This window comes from Accipiter gentilis, chromosome 33, assembly GCF_929443795.1.
Source record: "Accipiter gentilis chromosome 33, bAccGen1.1, whole genome shotgun sequence".
In the NCBI taxonomy this organism is placed as follows: Eukaryota; Metazoa; Chordata; class Aves; order Accipitriformes; family Accipitridae; genus Astur; species Astur gentilis.
Genome location: NC_064912.1, coordinates 9,448,639 through 9,465,499, shown reverse-complemented (window position 1 = coordinate 9,465,499; position 16,861 = coordinate 9,448,639). Strand labels below are relative to the sequence as shown.

At 41.4% G+C, this 16,861-nt stretch overlaps 2 protein-coding genes across 5 annotated transcripts in view; one reads left to right on the top strand and one right to left on the bottom strand.

Moving 5' to 3' along the window:
- Window positions 1–1,209: 1,209 nt before the first annotated feature.
- LOC126053318 (uncharacterized) lies at window positions 1,210–4,336 on the bottom strand. 2 transcript variants are annotated; one of them, XM_049835374.1, is made up of 2 exons: window positions 4,263–4,336; window positions 1,210–3,730 (listed from the first exon to the last, which is right to left on the bottom strand). In XM_049835374.1, the coding sequence occupies exon 2, from the start codon at window positions 3,178–3,180 to the stop codon at window positions 1,846–1,848; it is 1,335 nt and encodes a 444-aa protein (XP_049691331.1). In that variant the 5' UTR covers window positions 3,181–3,730; window positions 4,263–4,336; the 3' UTR covers window positions 1,210–1,845. The 2 variants fall into 2 exon arrangements, with proteins under 2 accessions (XP_049691331.1, XP_049691330.1); XM_049835373.1 differs by lacking the exon at window positions 4,263–4,336 and adding an exon at window positions 3,909–4,235.
- Window positions 4,337–4,493: 157 nt separating this feature from the next.
- The window catches only part of PDXDC1 (pyridoxal dependent decarboxylase domain containing 1), a 34,180-nt gene continuing 21,812 nt past the window's right edge, over window positions 4,494–16,861 (top strand). The window contains exons 1-5 of one of the 3 annotated variants that reach the window (XM_049835369.1): window positions 4,494–4,621; window positions 12,034–12,107; window positions 12,663–12,728; window positions 13,975–14,058; window positions 14,966–15,112. In XM_049835369.1, coding sequence (XP_049691326.1) covers window positions 4,601–4,621; window positions 12,034–12,107; window positions 12,663–12,728; window positions 13,975–14,058; window positions 14,966–15,112 — 392 coding nt within the window. In that variant the 5' untranslated portion in view covers window positions 4,494–4,600. Of the gene's footprint in view, window positions 4,622–10,867; window positions 10,891–12,033; window positions 12,108–12,662; window positions 12,729–13,974; window positions 14,059–14,965; window positions 15,113–16,861 lie in introns of those variants that run through there. The other 2 variants (XM_049835367.1, XM_049835368.1) reach the window with 2 other exon arrangements.

Below are 16,861 nucleotides of genomic sequence, written 5' to 3'. Positions count from 1 at the left end.
AACAAACGATTGACAAGTGGTTGGTGAATTTTTCATGCTCTGTGGCAGAACTCTCCATTGATATCTTTTTGCTGGTTCTGCATGATTGATAGAAGGCACAGAGAATGCAAAAATTTTTTAATTTTTTTTTTTTTTGTCTTGGGAAGCTAGTGGAATTGTAAAAAAAACCAACCCTTAAGGTCCATGACAATGATTTCCCAATCTTGAGGGATCATGGCAGGTGAAGGCATGCCTGGTTGCAGAGCCCCCATCATGGCCATGACAGCATTGACTTGCCACAGGTCATGCAAAAATCGCCATTTCCCTGATTTCTTTTTTTTTTTTTTTTCTTTTTTTTTTTTTTTTTTTTCACAAACACTGGAGCATTCCACAGACTGTGAGATGGTTCAATGTGTCCAGCAGCTAGTTGTTCTGCTACCAATTCTTGCAGGGCCTTTAATTTTTTCAAGTGGTAGGGGCCACTGATCCACCCACACAGGGTTATTTGTTAACCAAGTTAAAACAAGCATGGGTTGTCTAACACCCTGCAGCACAGTGGCCCCCGTTAAAAATCTGTGATAATTCTCACCCCCCACTGCGACAAGCAATCCCTCCCCCATAAATTGAGGGGAGCTGCCATCACATATGGTTTAATAACTGCTTGTTGGCCCTCAGGATTGGCAATCGGAACTGGAGTGGCTGCTATCTTTGCACGTGTGAATCCTCCCAGCCCCACTACTCCCATACCAGCCTCCTCTGTTGGCCAGGTAGACGGCCACAGATAATTGGCAATAATAGTCACATCAGCTCCGGTGTCCAGGAGCCCTGCAAGCCTTACTGTAGTCGGAGATCTTCCATGATTCGACAGTGTGCACGTCATATGTGGTCAGGATGATGAGACAGTCTGAGACCAGCAGACCTGAGGGGGTCCCGTGGAGCTGAAGCCTCCAGTGCATCGCAGTCGCTGTTCTGCTTTTGAAATAGAACTCGAAAAAGGAACAAGTTGAGCAATGCGAGTACCTTTAGGGATTGGTACTGGTGGGTAGGGGGTCGAAATCATCGCACAAATTTGACCTGTTAAAGCAGCATCAATAACTCCCACATGCACGATTATTCCATTCAACGTGCTACCTGATCTTCCCGGTAGCAATGCACTCAGTCCCCGTCCTATAGGACCCCTTGCATTAAGAGGGACCTTAATGATGTCTTTCGTGGCTAGAGTTACTGTGTCGGCGGTGGATACATCCAACCCTGCTAAGCCAGCTGTCGCAGCTGACAATTGTTCGCAGAGAGGAACTGGCTGGCTGTCGGGAGGGGATTTGTTCTCCTTGCGCGCCCTCTCACACTCATTTTGTGGTTTTCCTGTAGCGGCTGTCCATTAGCATGAAATTTGGAATGACACTGTTTTGCAAAGTGTCCTGATTTCCCACATTTCTTGCAAGTAATCTCCAGTGAGTGGTGCACCGGTTGTTTACCTGGTGATGTTTTGTGTGGAGAAGTTACCATGATGTGCCCTTCGCTGCCACACCCAGAGCACTTTCCAGAATTTCTCATAGCATTCACTATGGTGGTCACTGTGTGTACCAGCGTCCCAACTTTAGAACATGCAGCTACCATGTCAGGGACAGAAGGATCTCCTGGCAGAGCCTGTATGATCTTTTGACAGTCCTCATTAGCATTATCTTTTACCAACTGTTTGCATAGCATTTGTCTTAAGACCGCATCTTCTACCTGTTTTTCCAGGGCAGCAGATATTTTTTCTACAAATTGTAAAAAGGGTTCTGTGGGGCCTTGGCGGATAGTGATGTATTTTTGCTTCAGAGCTGCCATATCCATTGTTCGCTTTATTGCCATAAGGCCTATATTTCATGCTTGTTCGAGAGCCAGCGGAGGCCATGTAGCCTGTAGCTGAGGGTTACTATACTGCCCTTCACCAAGCAAAGCATCCTCTCCAAGGCCTAATCTCGGGTCACCCTGTGGCAGTCGTGAATTATGCAGCGCCGCCGCGCGTGCCATCTGCCTCCAGGTGGATTCAAATACTTGCAATTGTACGGGCTGAAACAGCACTTGTGCTAGATGCATAATATCATATGGACACAGCAGATCTGTGCTAATTATACAAATAAGTTGCATTACCTCAGGAGAATTGATTCCAAATTTTTGTACTTTATTCTGCAAATCCTGCACTACTCTCCAGCCTATGGGATTGTGCTCATAGTGCCGGTTTGTGCCTGCAGTAGCTTTGAAAACAGGAAATGTAACAGGAGCCTCTGCTGCGTTATCTAGAGGCTTTAGAAATGCAGGTGTTAGAGAGCATGGGCTGAGGCGTTCTACTAGATCCCAGTTGCCGGAGTCGGCAGCATATCTTCTAACTCCCTCCCAAAATTGATCAGGGGATCTCGGGGCCATAGTTACCGTGGACGGAGGGAGAGTCCATGGCAGGGGTTCTTTTGGTATGGTTTTATCTGCGAGTTGCAGGGATCGCATAGCGTCAATTAGAGATTTTTCTGCCTCAGCTTCATTTTTGCTCTCATTTTCCGTGCGGCCCTCACATTCGGTTTGAGTCTCACCATCCTTTCGGCCCTCACTTTTGGTACGGCCCTGGCTTTCGTTACGGCCCTGGCTTTCCGGCTCAGTGTTAATCGCCACATTTTTCTCTTCGGGGGGGGCTGATGGAGTCACCCCTTCTGCCGCCGCACCAGTAGGTGAGGAGGGCCCCTCATTGCCCGGTAAAGTAATTAATGGTGTAGGAGGAGGAGGTGAATAAGGGTATGATCTGATTTTGCTTGTGAGGGGTTTTCTGCCCGCAACTGCTGATATTGCAGCATCGGCCGCAGCTGTTACTTGAGCAGAAACTTTTTCATTGATAACATATTCTGATTTCTCTTCTTTCTTTTGCTGATCTTTCGCATCACATTCTGCTTTCCATTCCTTCAGGGTCTCACGTAATAGACGCCATACAATCGCCAACTTACAGAGCTCTTTCTGTCCTTTAGAGATCTCATCAAACATTTTCCAGCCCACTGTTTGCCATGCATCCACACTGAATGCAGTAACTGTTGTGGCTGTAAAGCCTTGCACCTTACACTGTATTAAAATCCGTTTCAGGCTTTGTTCTGGGGTTTTAACCCCTTTTCTTTTTAACAGGGCTTTCCAGGTAGACAAAATCGTCTCCTTTTCTTTTGTTAATTTCTGCCCCATTCTAACAGTTTAGTCCCCGGTGGCTCACCTTATTAGGTGTCTAGGCTCAGGTCCGGACCAGGCAGATTCCACTGCTCTCAGCTTCACCGGGCTCCGTCTCCGCAGCTTTTCTCGCTGCCGGTATACTCTTTCACAGCTCTCGTCGCCGCTGGTATACTTCTCTCTAGTGCTGGATTTATCACCGTTAGATGATCTGTTCGCTCAGGCGCATCGGGGTCACCATTTGTCGCGGTAGAGACGGACACGACAAGTAATAGATCACACAAAATGGCTACTTTATTGTTCTAACACACCTTTTTATCCCCTTCTTCAGAGTATGTGTTAGTATATGATTGGCTTAGTTAGTAACTAACAATTCATGATTGGTGAGTTTGTCAGGACGGTTCTTCTTATCACTATCTTGTTTTCGTACTGGTCTTCTCGGATCTTTCCAGACTTCTCAAGGATATACTACAAGCTGCTCAAGGTCGCGCTGTTCTCGAACTGTCAGGAATTCCGTAGACTTGTTGCATCCCCCGACAAGGGATATGTGCCGAAAAACGACTCCAGCCTGAAAGAACACAAGTAAAGCTCTGCAAAACAGGGCGTGGCTCTCCGGCTCTGCCTGTCCGTCGAGAGCCCGCAGGCAGGGGCTTGCCGCGCTCCCGCCGCCTCGCCCCCCCCCCCCCCCCCGGGGCACGTCCTCGTCCTCTCCGCCGCGCTCGGCCCGGCGGGGCAGGCCGGCTTACTGCCCGAGACGGGTGTCGCTCGGGGGTCCCGCCGAGCCTGGACGCAGCCGCTCTTCGAGGCTGTGCAGCGTTCCCCCGCGGGACCCGTACGTGGAGGAAGGGTTTCGGTGCCACCGTTAACCAGGCCCCTGTAGGCCGAGCTGGCGACAGCGGGATGACGGCCGAGAGGTTTGCGAAGGCTGGAGCCATGCAGAACCCCCACGGGGGTTGGGGGGCCTGCCACGACCCGCCGCCGCGGGGATTCGAACCCGCGACACGGCGGCGGCGCCTCCGCGCAGCTCTCGCCTCGCTGCTCCGCGCCCCGGCGGGAGTCGGGCACTGCCTGAGCCGTGCTCACTGCGCATGCGCCAGTACCTGTCACCTTCCCGGTCGTTCTCCGGGACTGTTCCACCAGCCGGGGTGTGGGGGGGGAGGCCGGGAAACGGCAGCGGGCCGTGTGCGGGGACACGGAGCGGGCCGCGCTCTCCCCACGCCCTGCTGTCACGGCGCGCGGCCCTGCCGCGCCTTCCGCTGGTGCCGCTGCCCCGAATCCTGCCCGCCGGCCGCGGGGCGGGCCTGGTGCCGTTCCCTAGGTGAGCGCGTTCCCCGCCCCTCCCGCCGCGGCCTCGTCAGCGCTGCCAGCGTGGAGCCGGCCGGGGCTGAGGCGGAAGTGCCCGGTGGGGAGGCGGCGCGCACCGGGGACCCCGCCGGCTATGGATGCCTCTCTGGAGAAGGTCTGGCGGGGCGCACCGGTGCCGGGCTGGTGGGGGAGAGGGCGGCCCGGGGCACCTGCGGGCGGAGCGGTGGCTGAGGCGCGGCGGGCCCTGAGGGGCGAGCGGGCCCCGGCGGTCGTGCCGCTGGCGGGGCGGTGGGCTGCGCCGCGGGGCCGAGGAGGGGGAGCCGGGGTCAGCGGCGGGCCGGGGCTCGGTGCGGCCTTTCCCCAGCGCCTCGGCCTCCGCGGAGGGGGGCTGTGCCTCACGGGCTTGAGTCAACTTCGTCTCACGGAGCCTTGAGTCACCAGTGGAGCCCGCGGGCGTGTCCCCCTCCCGCTCCCCAGCCGCGGCGCTTGGCGTCCGTCGCCTGTGCGAACGCCGTCTCTTTCCGTGTCCGGGATCTGTAAAAAGTCTGAATAACTACCAGGAAGTGCTTTAGGAGAGGGTTTTTTTGTTCGTGTTCTTAAAAAGAAGTTGGAGTTCATTTCCTGGGAATGTTAGCCTTCAGCAGGATAGTAGAGAAAATATTGTTGGACTTTTTTGTGCCAGTTTATACGGGAGGTGTTTGCTGCCTTGTGCTTGCTCTCTTCTGTCCAGCGTACTGTATGAGGCAAATATTGATTCTGTAATACCGTAAGGGAATGACAAAACATATTTGCTTTTGTCACTGTGAGTCAGTCAGAATCTGGTAGAGTAACCTGGGACCTGCCACACTTCTGCTGGCTTTCGTGGCACCTGCTGTGCTTCAGAAGACTTGCCCTAGAAGTGAGGATGGAATGGCTGCTCAAACATAGCTTATCACCAGCGTTGTATGTCTTTGAGGACAGTATACATTTGAAATAATTTACGTGCTTAACAGATGTTAATGCATCCTTCCCCTTTGCATCATTTACTACATGCAGCATGTTCGGTTTTATGTAATCTTTCCAATTGTCTAGAGAAGTTTGAATGGGATGTGCTCTAGTAAAATGAATAGTAAGGAAATTCAGGAAGTATCTTTCTTATGTAGTTAACGAGTTGGTAGCAGAGTGGTTTGATATATTACAATCCATATGAGGAATACAGTGTTAAAGAGTATTTGGTAGCCTTTAAAAGCTTAAGTTCTCTATTAGTGCTGACAAAAGTTACAGTGACTGCTGCTTGTTCTGAAAAGTTTTAATTACTTAAGTAACACTTAATTGAATATATTAGTTTGAAACATGGTCTTTATCAACTGGACTCAAGCAGAATAATGGTAGAATATGCAGTTGTTTAAAGAAAGCACACTAGTACAGGGCAAGTGTCTGTCCTGTAGTACTAACAAAGTCCTTACAAACGTTGTTGGACTACATCATCATAAGAAGCAATAGAAATACTGTGTAAGAGTTAAATACCTAAATTTCTTAACAGAATAAAAGTCCATGTTTTCGTTATTTGTATTCTTGATGTAAGGAGCAGTCTATAATGGTGAGGGCCCTGTAAAAACTTACATGTCTGATTTTTCAATATAGGCAAATAGATGTATATCAAGAGTTATCATTTGTTTTACTTCCTCTCTTGTTTATCATGGTTTTTTTCCACATGTATGATAAAAGCTGTAGTCCTCTGTATAATAACATGTCACCATACAATTATTGTCTTCTAGCCACTTAGCAGTTAGTGCCCTCCTGAAATAGACTTTGGTTAAGATTGTTGTAAATCTGTACAATCTGCCCTTTATCTAATCTTGAGCATGATATATAAGAAGCCCTCTCCCTAAATGAATTTGAAATTCATCCAAGTTGTGATATGTTTATCCTCAGGGAATGTGTGTCCACTTATCTCGTGCTTATTTAAGCATTATCATAATACATCTGAGACTGTCTTTTAGTTGAACCATGGATTCTCTCCTCCTTATGTATTTATACATGTAGCTTCTTGGGGTGTCAGTGATAAGTACTTTTTAACTTGTATTAAAATTCATCAAAATTTTGTATTTTTCATAACAAAGGCAGTGTTTTGGTAGAATTACCTAATCAGCTGTAATGGATGGTGACATGAATGACTACAGTCACTAGGTTCTTGCAAATGGAAAAGATTTTTTTAGCAGATGAGAAACTTCCTGAGAATTGAAAACATTAGTCAATAGGATTGCTAGGAAAATCATAGAATCTGACATACAAGTGTGTACACCAACAATCTCAGAGTTTGATTTTGCAAATTATCTTTGTTTTATCAAACAAATGTTTTTGGGTTTTTTATGTATTAAAATTGTGTGGTTTTAGTGGTGTAATCAGAATGAATTGTATCTGAAATCAAGAAATCTTTTTTGGTGTAAACTTCAAATTTGAGTTCTTCTGGAAGCCTGTGCTAAATTTCAGAAATTTGGCTAAAAGATCTGTGATTTCCCCAGCCCCTCCATTTATAATTTGATAGAAGTGACCTAAACTTCTTGCTGTCTCCACAGAAGTGTTTTCCCTAAACACAAAAAAACCTGTTTTGGTTTCTTGCTCAGCCTGTGACTATTGTCTTCTGTTACTGTGTTAATTACCACAACATCCTGGTAACTTTAGGGAAAACTGGTGACAGTAGACCTGCATGCAAATCCTGCTGCATGTCAGGGAAGTGATAAAGACTAAAAAAGCAAATACCTATAAGCAGAACCCTTGTGGTGATACAGTGCCGTTTTCATTCAAGCCTAACAGTCATGAAGTAGCTGCTTTTTTTATTTGTTATCTAAAACTTCTCTTAGCCTGGAGAAGAAACACAGTATTATTTTGGCTGAAGAATATTGATATTGTTTAAGATTAATTTACTGTTGAGAACAGTTTTTGGTTTTTGATGGTAAGACTTTGTTCTAGGCAAATATAATAATGTAGTGGGAAAATGAGGCATACTTCTCATGAAATATGTAATGAGCTACACCTGTGAGTTTCTTTGACACACAATAATTTGTTGCCTGTTTAAAAATCATCCCTTTCTTACATTAGGAGTACAGCCTATGGAAGTGCAAAATCAAGGTTGTAAAACATTGGTATGTGAAGCAACATTCTCCTTTTTGAATTTGTAATTAACGTTAAGTCTTTTCACAACTGGAGAATGGCCCCTTATCCTTCCCCAGTTGCCAAGTGACCCAAAGGTTTGGCATATTGCCTGTAAAACTGGAAACGGTTTACAGTTCAAAGTGCTTAAAAAAAAAAAAGTAACAGATTAGGTACAAAATAGGGAAGTAAATGTAAATCAAACCTATGGCGAGTTAACCTTAGTGAATTGGATTAACGCATTTTGAAGGCAACAATGATAGAAGTTGAAGTACATAGTGAATGTCAGGGTCTTTGAAGGGCTTAAGGAGTCAGGAGGTGTCAGCGTGCTGAATGGACACCTTGAAGGAAGAAACCATGGCCGGTGCCTCCTTAGAGCTTGAAAAGACTTTGCATGTCTTGTAACTCCTCTGGTCAAAGGATCGCCTAACTGTGATCCGCGTCAGATCCTGTGATACCAGGGGAAGGACTGAGTGCAGAAACTAAGGCTAATACAGTATTTAATGCAGCCTTTTTAACCCTCTCAAAAACTGTGTTGTCCTGTGGTTGAGGAGGTAGTATTCAAGAACTCATCTACCAGTCTTTTTTAAAAACAGTTCAAGAACATGAAGAAAGTATTGTATTCCTGATTTGATTTTGTACACACTTGCTCTCATTTACTGACAAAACTAAAGCAATATACTGCTTTATTACAGCATGTTATCAAAGTGTGTTCAGAAACCTTTCTTAACTGAGTGGTTCATTGCTGCAACTTTGCCACACCTGTTTTTCTTAAATAAGTAGAATTTTAAGTTGCTGCTTAAAATAAGTAGATAGTCTTCTGCTTCCCACCTCCATGCCCTTACTAATGCGAGCAGAGGAGGAAGCATATATAAAATTCAGTACACAGCAGTAAAAGGTTTTCTTTTGCTTCCCATAATTCAAAAGAGGAAATAAGTTGCTGCATATCCACTTAGCAATTGGAAAAAAACAGAAGGGATTCATTCTCCAATTAAACCCGCATCAGAATTCAAAGACTTTCTGGATTTCATAGCATTTTATGAAGCTTAGTGTAACTTCGTAGGACTTTTAAAACTGTATTTTATGTATTTTTTCTGCCAGCTTATTGGTGGAAGTGTTTTGTGCATGTGTAATTACTAGTGAGACAGGATGAGTCACAAGGTAAGCATGTGCAGCTTTTAACATCTCATGTAATTCCACCAGGTGAATTTTGTGTTAGTAACAAAAAGCAGCAGCTCAGAGCTCTTTTTGTAATGCCTCTACATCTTTTGTCCTCATCTACGATAGATCTGTTTTGAGTATTTGCATGTGATGCTGAGGAAGGTTCAAACAAATAGCTGCCTTCCAACCACTGATCATGTTTTACAGCAATCTGAATTAAAGTATGGGAGAGAGTCACAATCAGTAAATTATGTCTAGTTAACCACTCTGTTAAAGGCTCCCAGGAGCAATGCTGATTTTTTTTTTTTTTTTTAAAGTAACATTTCTTTTCAGACTTTCTTAGTGAGGTGCAACTCTGGAAACCACTGAAAATGTATGGAAATATTGCCAGTGATCATAGTTAAATTTTTCTTCTAGCTATGTATATTGTATTCTGAGTATCAAATGCTTGCAGTGTATGTATATTTTTTTTGATCTCTGTGATGAGGTCTTGATCTTTTTGTATTTGTACTGCTTTTTCACTCAGTGCTTAATTAAGTTGTGGCCCTCATAGCCAGTGAATGTTGTAGAATCTAAAAGTGTTAAAAAAAAAAAAAAAAATTATTGCTAAATGCTGGGAGTCCTTGTGGGAAAATATTACTGAATACTTCCACTGTTCTTTTGTTCTTCCCCCAAACATTTGTTACTGTCTACTTCTAAAGCAACAGAATACAGAGAGCTGTTCTTGGTTTGATCCAGTATGACCATGCTTGGCTATTGATTCTTTCAGCCACTTACCACTTGCTATAATATAAGTAAAATCTCTCAATATTTTGGTAAAAATAGTCTTTGAACATATGGTAACTCTCAACTTAATTTTTTTTTTCTTTTCTTGTTCAGTCCTCTGGATAAAAACAGTGTAAAATCCTCATGTAAATTAATCCCACTACCTTCTCTGATTGAATTTGCTTTTGTGTCTGCATCTGCTTGAGCAAACGTATTTGCCTGTGTTGCACGTGTGCAACAGTTGCGTGCATGCGTTTCCATCAGCAGTGATGGAAGGTGTGTGCAAGCCTTTAGGAGTACCGTTTCTCAAATACTGTAGCAGACAAGGTATTATATCCCTGCAGTGTGGATAGTGTAAGTTTAATATTTAAACTTGTTTTGGATTTTTTTTTAAACAACCAGACCCCCCCAGCCCAGCATCACTCCAACCTTAGCAGCAGTCTAGAGGGTTAACTACTATAGGTTTTGGTATGTGGGCCTGTCTTTTGAAAAAGGGTTGATGTTGAATTTATGGAGGTTCTGCTTACAGTACATTTGGGAAGCAGAGGAAGGGAGAAGAGACTCTGTAACAGGGTCACCTGAGTCAGTATCTTTAGGTTTTTTGCTGTCTAATGTGATGGGTCTTGTCAGTGGTGTTACCTTCTACCTTCATATTGGGGTATATTTATTTTTCAAATACAGTTTAGTATCGATCAGTATAGGTAAATCGGACTCTGCCAGATGATACCTTTCACATTCTCTGGAAGCTTCTAGATGGCATCTAATCCTTAAATGGATAAATGTTCCTGTCCAGATCTCTTGTGTCAGTGTCACAAGCTTCTGCCAGGCTTCTTGGCTTAAAGTTCGTAAAAGAGATTCCTTCAAAGCAAAGGCAGTTCTTTGGAAAATACTACTTACTTGTCTTTGAACTTGTCACTGGTTCACAGGGAATAAGTTCAATGATTTTTAAAGCTCTTCCATCCTGACAGGTGCTTTAGCAAGTGTCTGTTGTTACCTGGTTTCAGCAGTGAAATCGGAATTTTTGACCTGTTTTGTGTAGCCTAGAGGGCTGCAACTGCTGGAAGATGAGCCTTTTCTGCATGTCAGTCTTTCTTAAGCTGCCTGCTGCAGGTCAGTTTTACTCTTTTGTCTAGTTAAAGGGCATCTCTCCAGTAAGTTAAGATTAAAAATTGCTTTAAAGGTACCACAAATAGGAAAAAAATAGATTTACAAGAGTATTTGGATTAGGCATTTTCTCGTGTTTTGAAAACTAACATTGTAAAAGTTTGACAGGGAAACCTGAATGGGGAAATGGCAGGGAAGACTGCCATTTTATTTCTGCCTTTGCTAGAACGGTCTTGAAGGGTATCTTCTTGTGTTTCCTAGGTAAGAAATGTTGGCTTTTTTAACCTTGTCTAGGAATTATTATTTGAACATGTTTGAATACCCCTTAGTTGAACTGCAAGTTTAATACCTCTTAGTTGAACTGGCCATCTAAAAAAAAAAGAACTGTCAATTTATGCAAATTTCCCCTGAATTTGCATAAAAATGCTCAATGACCTAAAACGTACGTTCGTCAAATTTTTCAGTGTTTAGCTTCCCAAACAACTTATTTTCTAGAAGGTAACTTTCTTGTAAGAATAGTGTTGTACTTATCCACTGATTGCTCTCTCATTTGGTGGTGGGTTGTTTGGGGGGAGGAGGCGTGTTATGTTGGTTTTTGGTGTTTGGTTTTTTTCCCTCTGTTACTATTATGGCAGAGGGGCTAGTTATTGTTGTTTTTTTTAATGAGAGTCTGTACACCATGAGGGTGTACAGTCTCTAAGTTGACTGTCGAGTCAGCTTAACTAAGGATATAGTAATGGGTTTTTTGCTGGAGAAACATGAGTTCTCAGGTGAAGTAAAAGGATAATTTCTAAATGAGATTTGCCACTGAAAGACTTGTGATTGTATTTTCTGTTTCCCATACTCTGTAGAAAGATTAGGGTGTTCCTTAACAGGTTTTTGATTTCGTTTTTTTTTTTTGTTTTTCTTCAATTTTGGATAGGACTGCATGTGAATTTTTACATTTAAGGGAATAGTTGAAGTTTTATTGCTGGTGTAGAATGGTTATGAAAAAGAAAAACATCATTCAGTTGGGCTAAAGTGGCACATACTTAATTTTTTAGCTAAAGCATTATAATGAGCACTTACTTGAACACCTTGCGTTTCTCAAATCCTTCTTGCTTTTTGATGCTCTTTCTTTTATTATTCATCAGAAAAAGTTATTACTTTCCTCATGGAGGAAAAGAATTGGATCTATCAATCCACATCACAATTGGGTTTTCTTTGGGTTATTTTAGTATGTTCTCATTTTGTCTATTTTGAGTTCAGGATATTCAACATATTGTTATTTTTAAATGAGTACACACAGACTAATTAAAAGAATCTGGCTGATGCATGAATTTGTATTGAGGATGTTGTGGGGACAGTAGTAAGATAAATGTTTTTTGGTCTTTTCTTAAAAGTTGTTATCTTTTTCCCTGAAAGATGGTTGACCCTACTCTAGCAGAAATGGGAAAGAATCTGAATGAAGCAATGAAGATGCTAGAAGACAATCAAAGGTATGTGCAAAGGATAACAACTACAAAAACAATAGCTGTTTGTGCTAAGGGGAGGATTATTAATGTTGCTGTCATTAAGGAGAAAAGAACTCATTTTCATAGTAGTTTAAGTCCATATTGTCTTTCTGAAGCTTACACCTACACAAATCACCATTGCTTCTCAAATGATGGGATTTTAAAAATGAATGTACATATTTTTATGCATATTCTGTAATATTCAGAGCAAGTCCAGCAAGTCTGTTTTTTCAGGGGTGGTGTTAGATTTTTTTTTTTCTTATTGCTGTGCAAGTAACTTTTAGTTCCTATATATATGAGACTCTTCTGTAAGTTTGACATTTTCTGTTAAAGGACTAAAAACCCCAAACTTAGGAGCTCTTTAATTCAGTCTGAGCTAAACTTTTGTGTTGGTCTCATCTAATTTACTTATGAAAAAGTTGTCAGTTAAATAGATTGCAAACATGTCAGTATGTATTTCTGCAAGTCAAAGTCAACTACATATTTGATGTTATAAAACATAAACTAAATACATAGTTTATTCTTGTGTCTCTAACTTAGAAAAGCAGAGGAAGAAAATGAAAAGAAGTATGCACGGAAGGATATTCCTGGACCACTTCAAGGCAGGTAGGTGATAACTAGATAGTGCTCTTTACTTTTCAGAATCTGTAAAATACATGTAACATGTTTGTTTTCCAAGCAACTTATGTATTAATGCAAACATGAACATTTATCAACCTTTTCCATACTCATGTAGGGGTGGGGAGAGATTATCCTTATACCAACTACTTCCATACTCACAAAGGTAAAAGAAAAAAAAGATTACTTGTCCTGGGTGACTGAAATTTTGAAATGTTGGAATTTAATGAAGTATTGGTGCCTACAGCTGTGATTGAGACTTAAAGTAAATATAAACTTGTGCTATAGAATAAAGAGTCATTAAAACACCCAGATAAAAAAAAAACAAACCAGAGACTGATAAGGTAGAAAACCTGAAAAAAACCCCCAAAACCCACAAAACAAAACCAAACGCCCTCCCCGCACCTTTTTAGCACAGCTGTCTTAAAAAATTATATGGTTCTCTTGTGCATAAGGCAGGTAAGATCATTGTACCTGAAAACTAAGAGTTAAATTGGTTGTAGCCTCTTTGGAAGATGATCCTACAGGAGCCCAAACTAGCGCTTCAGAAAGTATTGCAAAATCTATTTAAGTCTTTTGTGGTTTTGAGTGGAGTCACTGAATTAGCTTTTTTAAGAATAAAAAGCAATTTCACCTGTCAGAGTGTAAGTTCTTATACTACTGTAAATTTTAGTTGGAATTATACAAATTGAAGTGTTGTGGGCCTTTTCCAGTTTTACCGTGTTAGTGCATCATGTCAGAAGTCTAATGTAGCTTTTGTTTTCCAGAAACTAATATTTGTAGGTGGTAGTTTAACAGATGTGCTGAGTTTGTGAGACGAAGCTGGATCATGTGAAGAGAAATTTGGATCCTTGGCTATAACCTTCCTTTGCAATGTAGCAATAAGCAATTAAATGTTGTCAAGTCAAACTTTTCAGTCCAAATTGTCAGATATCAGTAGATTTGTTCTTAGGTGGGTCTGAGTTCGTACTTATTGAAGTGTCCTACTATAATTAAGTAGGGTTTTGAATTAATTGATTCAGCAACATTGTCTTCATGATTTGTTTTTCTGAGAGCAAGGAACCATTTTTGTTGCTATACTCAGTATTCTGTAAAAGTACAGTGTTGTCTTCATGTCTTACCATGCAGTGTCCCAGATGGCCTCTTTGTTGGATGCTGGTACTTACCTTTTTTTCCTCTCTTTTTTTTTTTTTTCCTCTGTATGACTTTTGTTTTCCCCACCTTGGTATGCCAGTGGCCAGGATATGGTGAGCATACTTCAGTTAGTTCAGAACCTAATGCATGGAGAGGAGGAAGAGGAAACTTCACAGGCCTACCGGTAAAGCCAATATGAATTATTGTATGTGGAAGATATCTGATTTTGTTATATTCTGATTATTATAGAACTTACACATTTAAGTGTTTTAAAGTGTAAAGATACTGTGCAACCATGTAACTTTTTAAAGGAAACTTATATTATACAGTGAACCAGAATAATGCATTAGGCTTGGCTTTCTTAAAATTTTAAAGCTTTCATTTCTAATTACTAAATTGAATTATACAAGGGAATTGTTTCTGATGTAACAGCTCATTTTGTTTTCTACTTTCTGAAGGTTAAGTCTGAAAATAGTATAGAACTTTGAATACCAATTTTTTTTTACCATCTCTCCCTGTAGATTTTAAAGAAAAAAAAGAAAATAAAATCTGTTTCCATTTTTCTGTAAAATGGAAATAATGCTAACTAATCTGCAGAAGATTATTGAAAACTAACATCTGAAAAACAACTTGGACATTAAAAAAACCACCAACCAACCAAAAAAACCCCAACAAACCAAAAAAACCCCAACAAACTAATGAATGCTGTACCTCTAAAGATATTAATAAGCCTTTTGAGTTTCCTCTGCATGAGGAGAGAAAGGTGTGTGTTTAACACATTTTAAAGTCCCAGTAAAGATAAGGTGCTTAGTTCCAACTCATGTGAGCTGATTGGCTAAAAAAGGTGCTGAGGTGTTATTGTAAGCAGCTAGGCCAAGTGAAGTGCAAGTGCTTTTGTCTGCACTGGCTTTTTAGTATGTAATACACAATGACAGGAAGGTGACTGTGGTATACTGTACTCTGCTCTGCTAAATAGTTAAAATTGCATGTCAACAAATTCTGCCACTCTACAGTAAAAACACGCAAACCTAAAATTACTGTAATGTTCATGACTTTTATTTAGTTGGCAGTTACTCTGTTTTGGCTTGCAGACTTCAAAATGTTGGTGAACAGGGTCACATGGCTCTACTGGGACATAGTTTGGCTGCTTATATATCAGTGCTAGACAGGGAAAGACTGAGAAAACTTACAACGAGGATCCTTTCTGATACTACTCTCTGGCTCTGCAGGCTTTTCAGGTGAGTCACTGTGAATAACTTATCTATGAATTGGTAGTGATAACTGTTTAAAAATGTGTGGCTGGACTGAAGATGTCAGTAAAAGAAACCACTGTGCCACAAACTTACAAATATTCTTTGAAAGGTCTGAAACACAACGCATAATTTAAAAAAAAAAAAAAAAAGAGACTGCATTTTGAATGGCAGGAACTTATTAGTAACATGGTTGCCATAAAAATCCTTTTATAACAGCTATATGGTGGAGGTAAGGGCCAAAGTACAGTTGCAGACATACGGTTGGTCAAACATTTAACTAAATTCTTCTTTCTTGAGCCATATGCTGTGTTGCTGAGACTTGGGGTACTTCCTGTTTTTAAAATACGCTTTCAGTTAACTTCTCCTTTGCTCTTCCTGGATCTAGTTTATTTTTCCAGGTATGGTAGGTGATACTACCGAAATTTACAGTACAGTGAAATATTTCATAAATGCCTGTTTCATCATGTACCATAGATATCTTAAACTGTTCTAGGAGAGAAGAAGAATGGAGATCAGCTGGGGGGAGGTGTTGGAGTGGGGGGGATTCACTGATTAGAAATTCCTTCCTTTCTTCCTGAAGCAAAAAAACCAAACCACTTTTTCCCTTTCATGATACTGTATGTTTCAGAAAATGTTGCCAGTGCTACTGAGATTTATTTACTTGTTTATCTATTTATTTATTTGTTTTAGCGCAGTGCAAGATGAAATGGTAAAAATATAACTGAAGTTAACTCTAATTAAATTGTTAGAATTACAAAGGATTTTTCTTACATTGATGGGCTCGCCTCTATCAGAATTATTTTATAAATTCAGTGATTGTTTTTATCTGTCTTTGACTTAAAGATCTTGAAACCTTGTGCAATGATGATATTTGAGAAGTTGCAGATAATCCACTATTTTGACAAATGTATGTGTATATAGGGAGGGTGTCAGTGATGTTTCTAAATGGCATGGCTAACTAAAAGAAATATTTCTGGTTTGAATCAAATATTCAGTAACATTGTGATTATGTGATTAATGCTGGGTATCTATTGGACTGTGGTCCCCAAACTTTTTTGACCCATAGGCAACAGCATTTAACAAATACTGTGCTGTGAACTGCTTCATGCTTCTTGACGTTTTATGTGGCTATGAGCAACACTAGAGGAATTTCCCTTTGCCTGTGTTAGATCACAGAACTGTTGTGTAAAGGTGAAGTAGATGTTTGCATGTGGGTCATTCTGGAGTTTAACTCTGGAACACTTAGTGTTTGTGCATTGGATAGTCTGTGATAACCTAAGATGTTTCAGGGCCTGTATGTAAATTTGTTGATAAACACCACTCAAATTATGCAAGGCACTGACTTACATGTTTGTCCTGGTTTCAGCTGGGATAGAGTTAATTTTCTTCTTAGTAGCTGGTACAGTGTGTTTTGGATTTAGTGTGAGAATAATGTTGATAACACACTAATGTTTTAGTTGTTGATAAGTAGTGCTTATCCTAAGTTAAGGATTTTTTGGTTTCCTGTGCTCTGCCAGCAGGTGTTCAAGAAGCTGGGAGGGACCATAGCCAGGACAGCTGACCTGAACTAGCTATAGGGATATTCCGTATCATAGAACGTCATGTACAGTATATAGACGGGGGGGGATTTGGCTAGGAGAGGCAGATCGCTGCTCAGGCATCGGTCAGTGGGGAGTGAGCAGTTGCATTGTGCATCACTTGTCTTTTCTTGGGTTTCATCTCTTTTTTTAAAAA

Excerpts from the sequence above, each read along its gene's own strand:
- LOC126053318 (XM_049835374.1), bottom strand. The coding sequence starts at position 3,180 with ATGGGGCAGAAATTAACAAAAGAAAAGGAGACGATTTTGTCTACCTGG.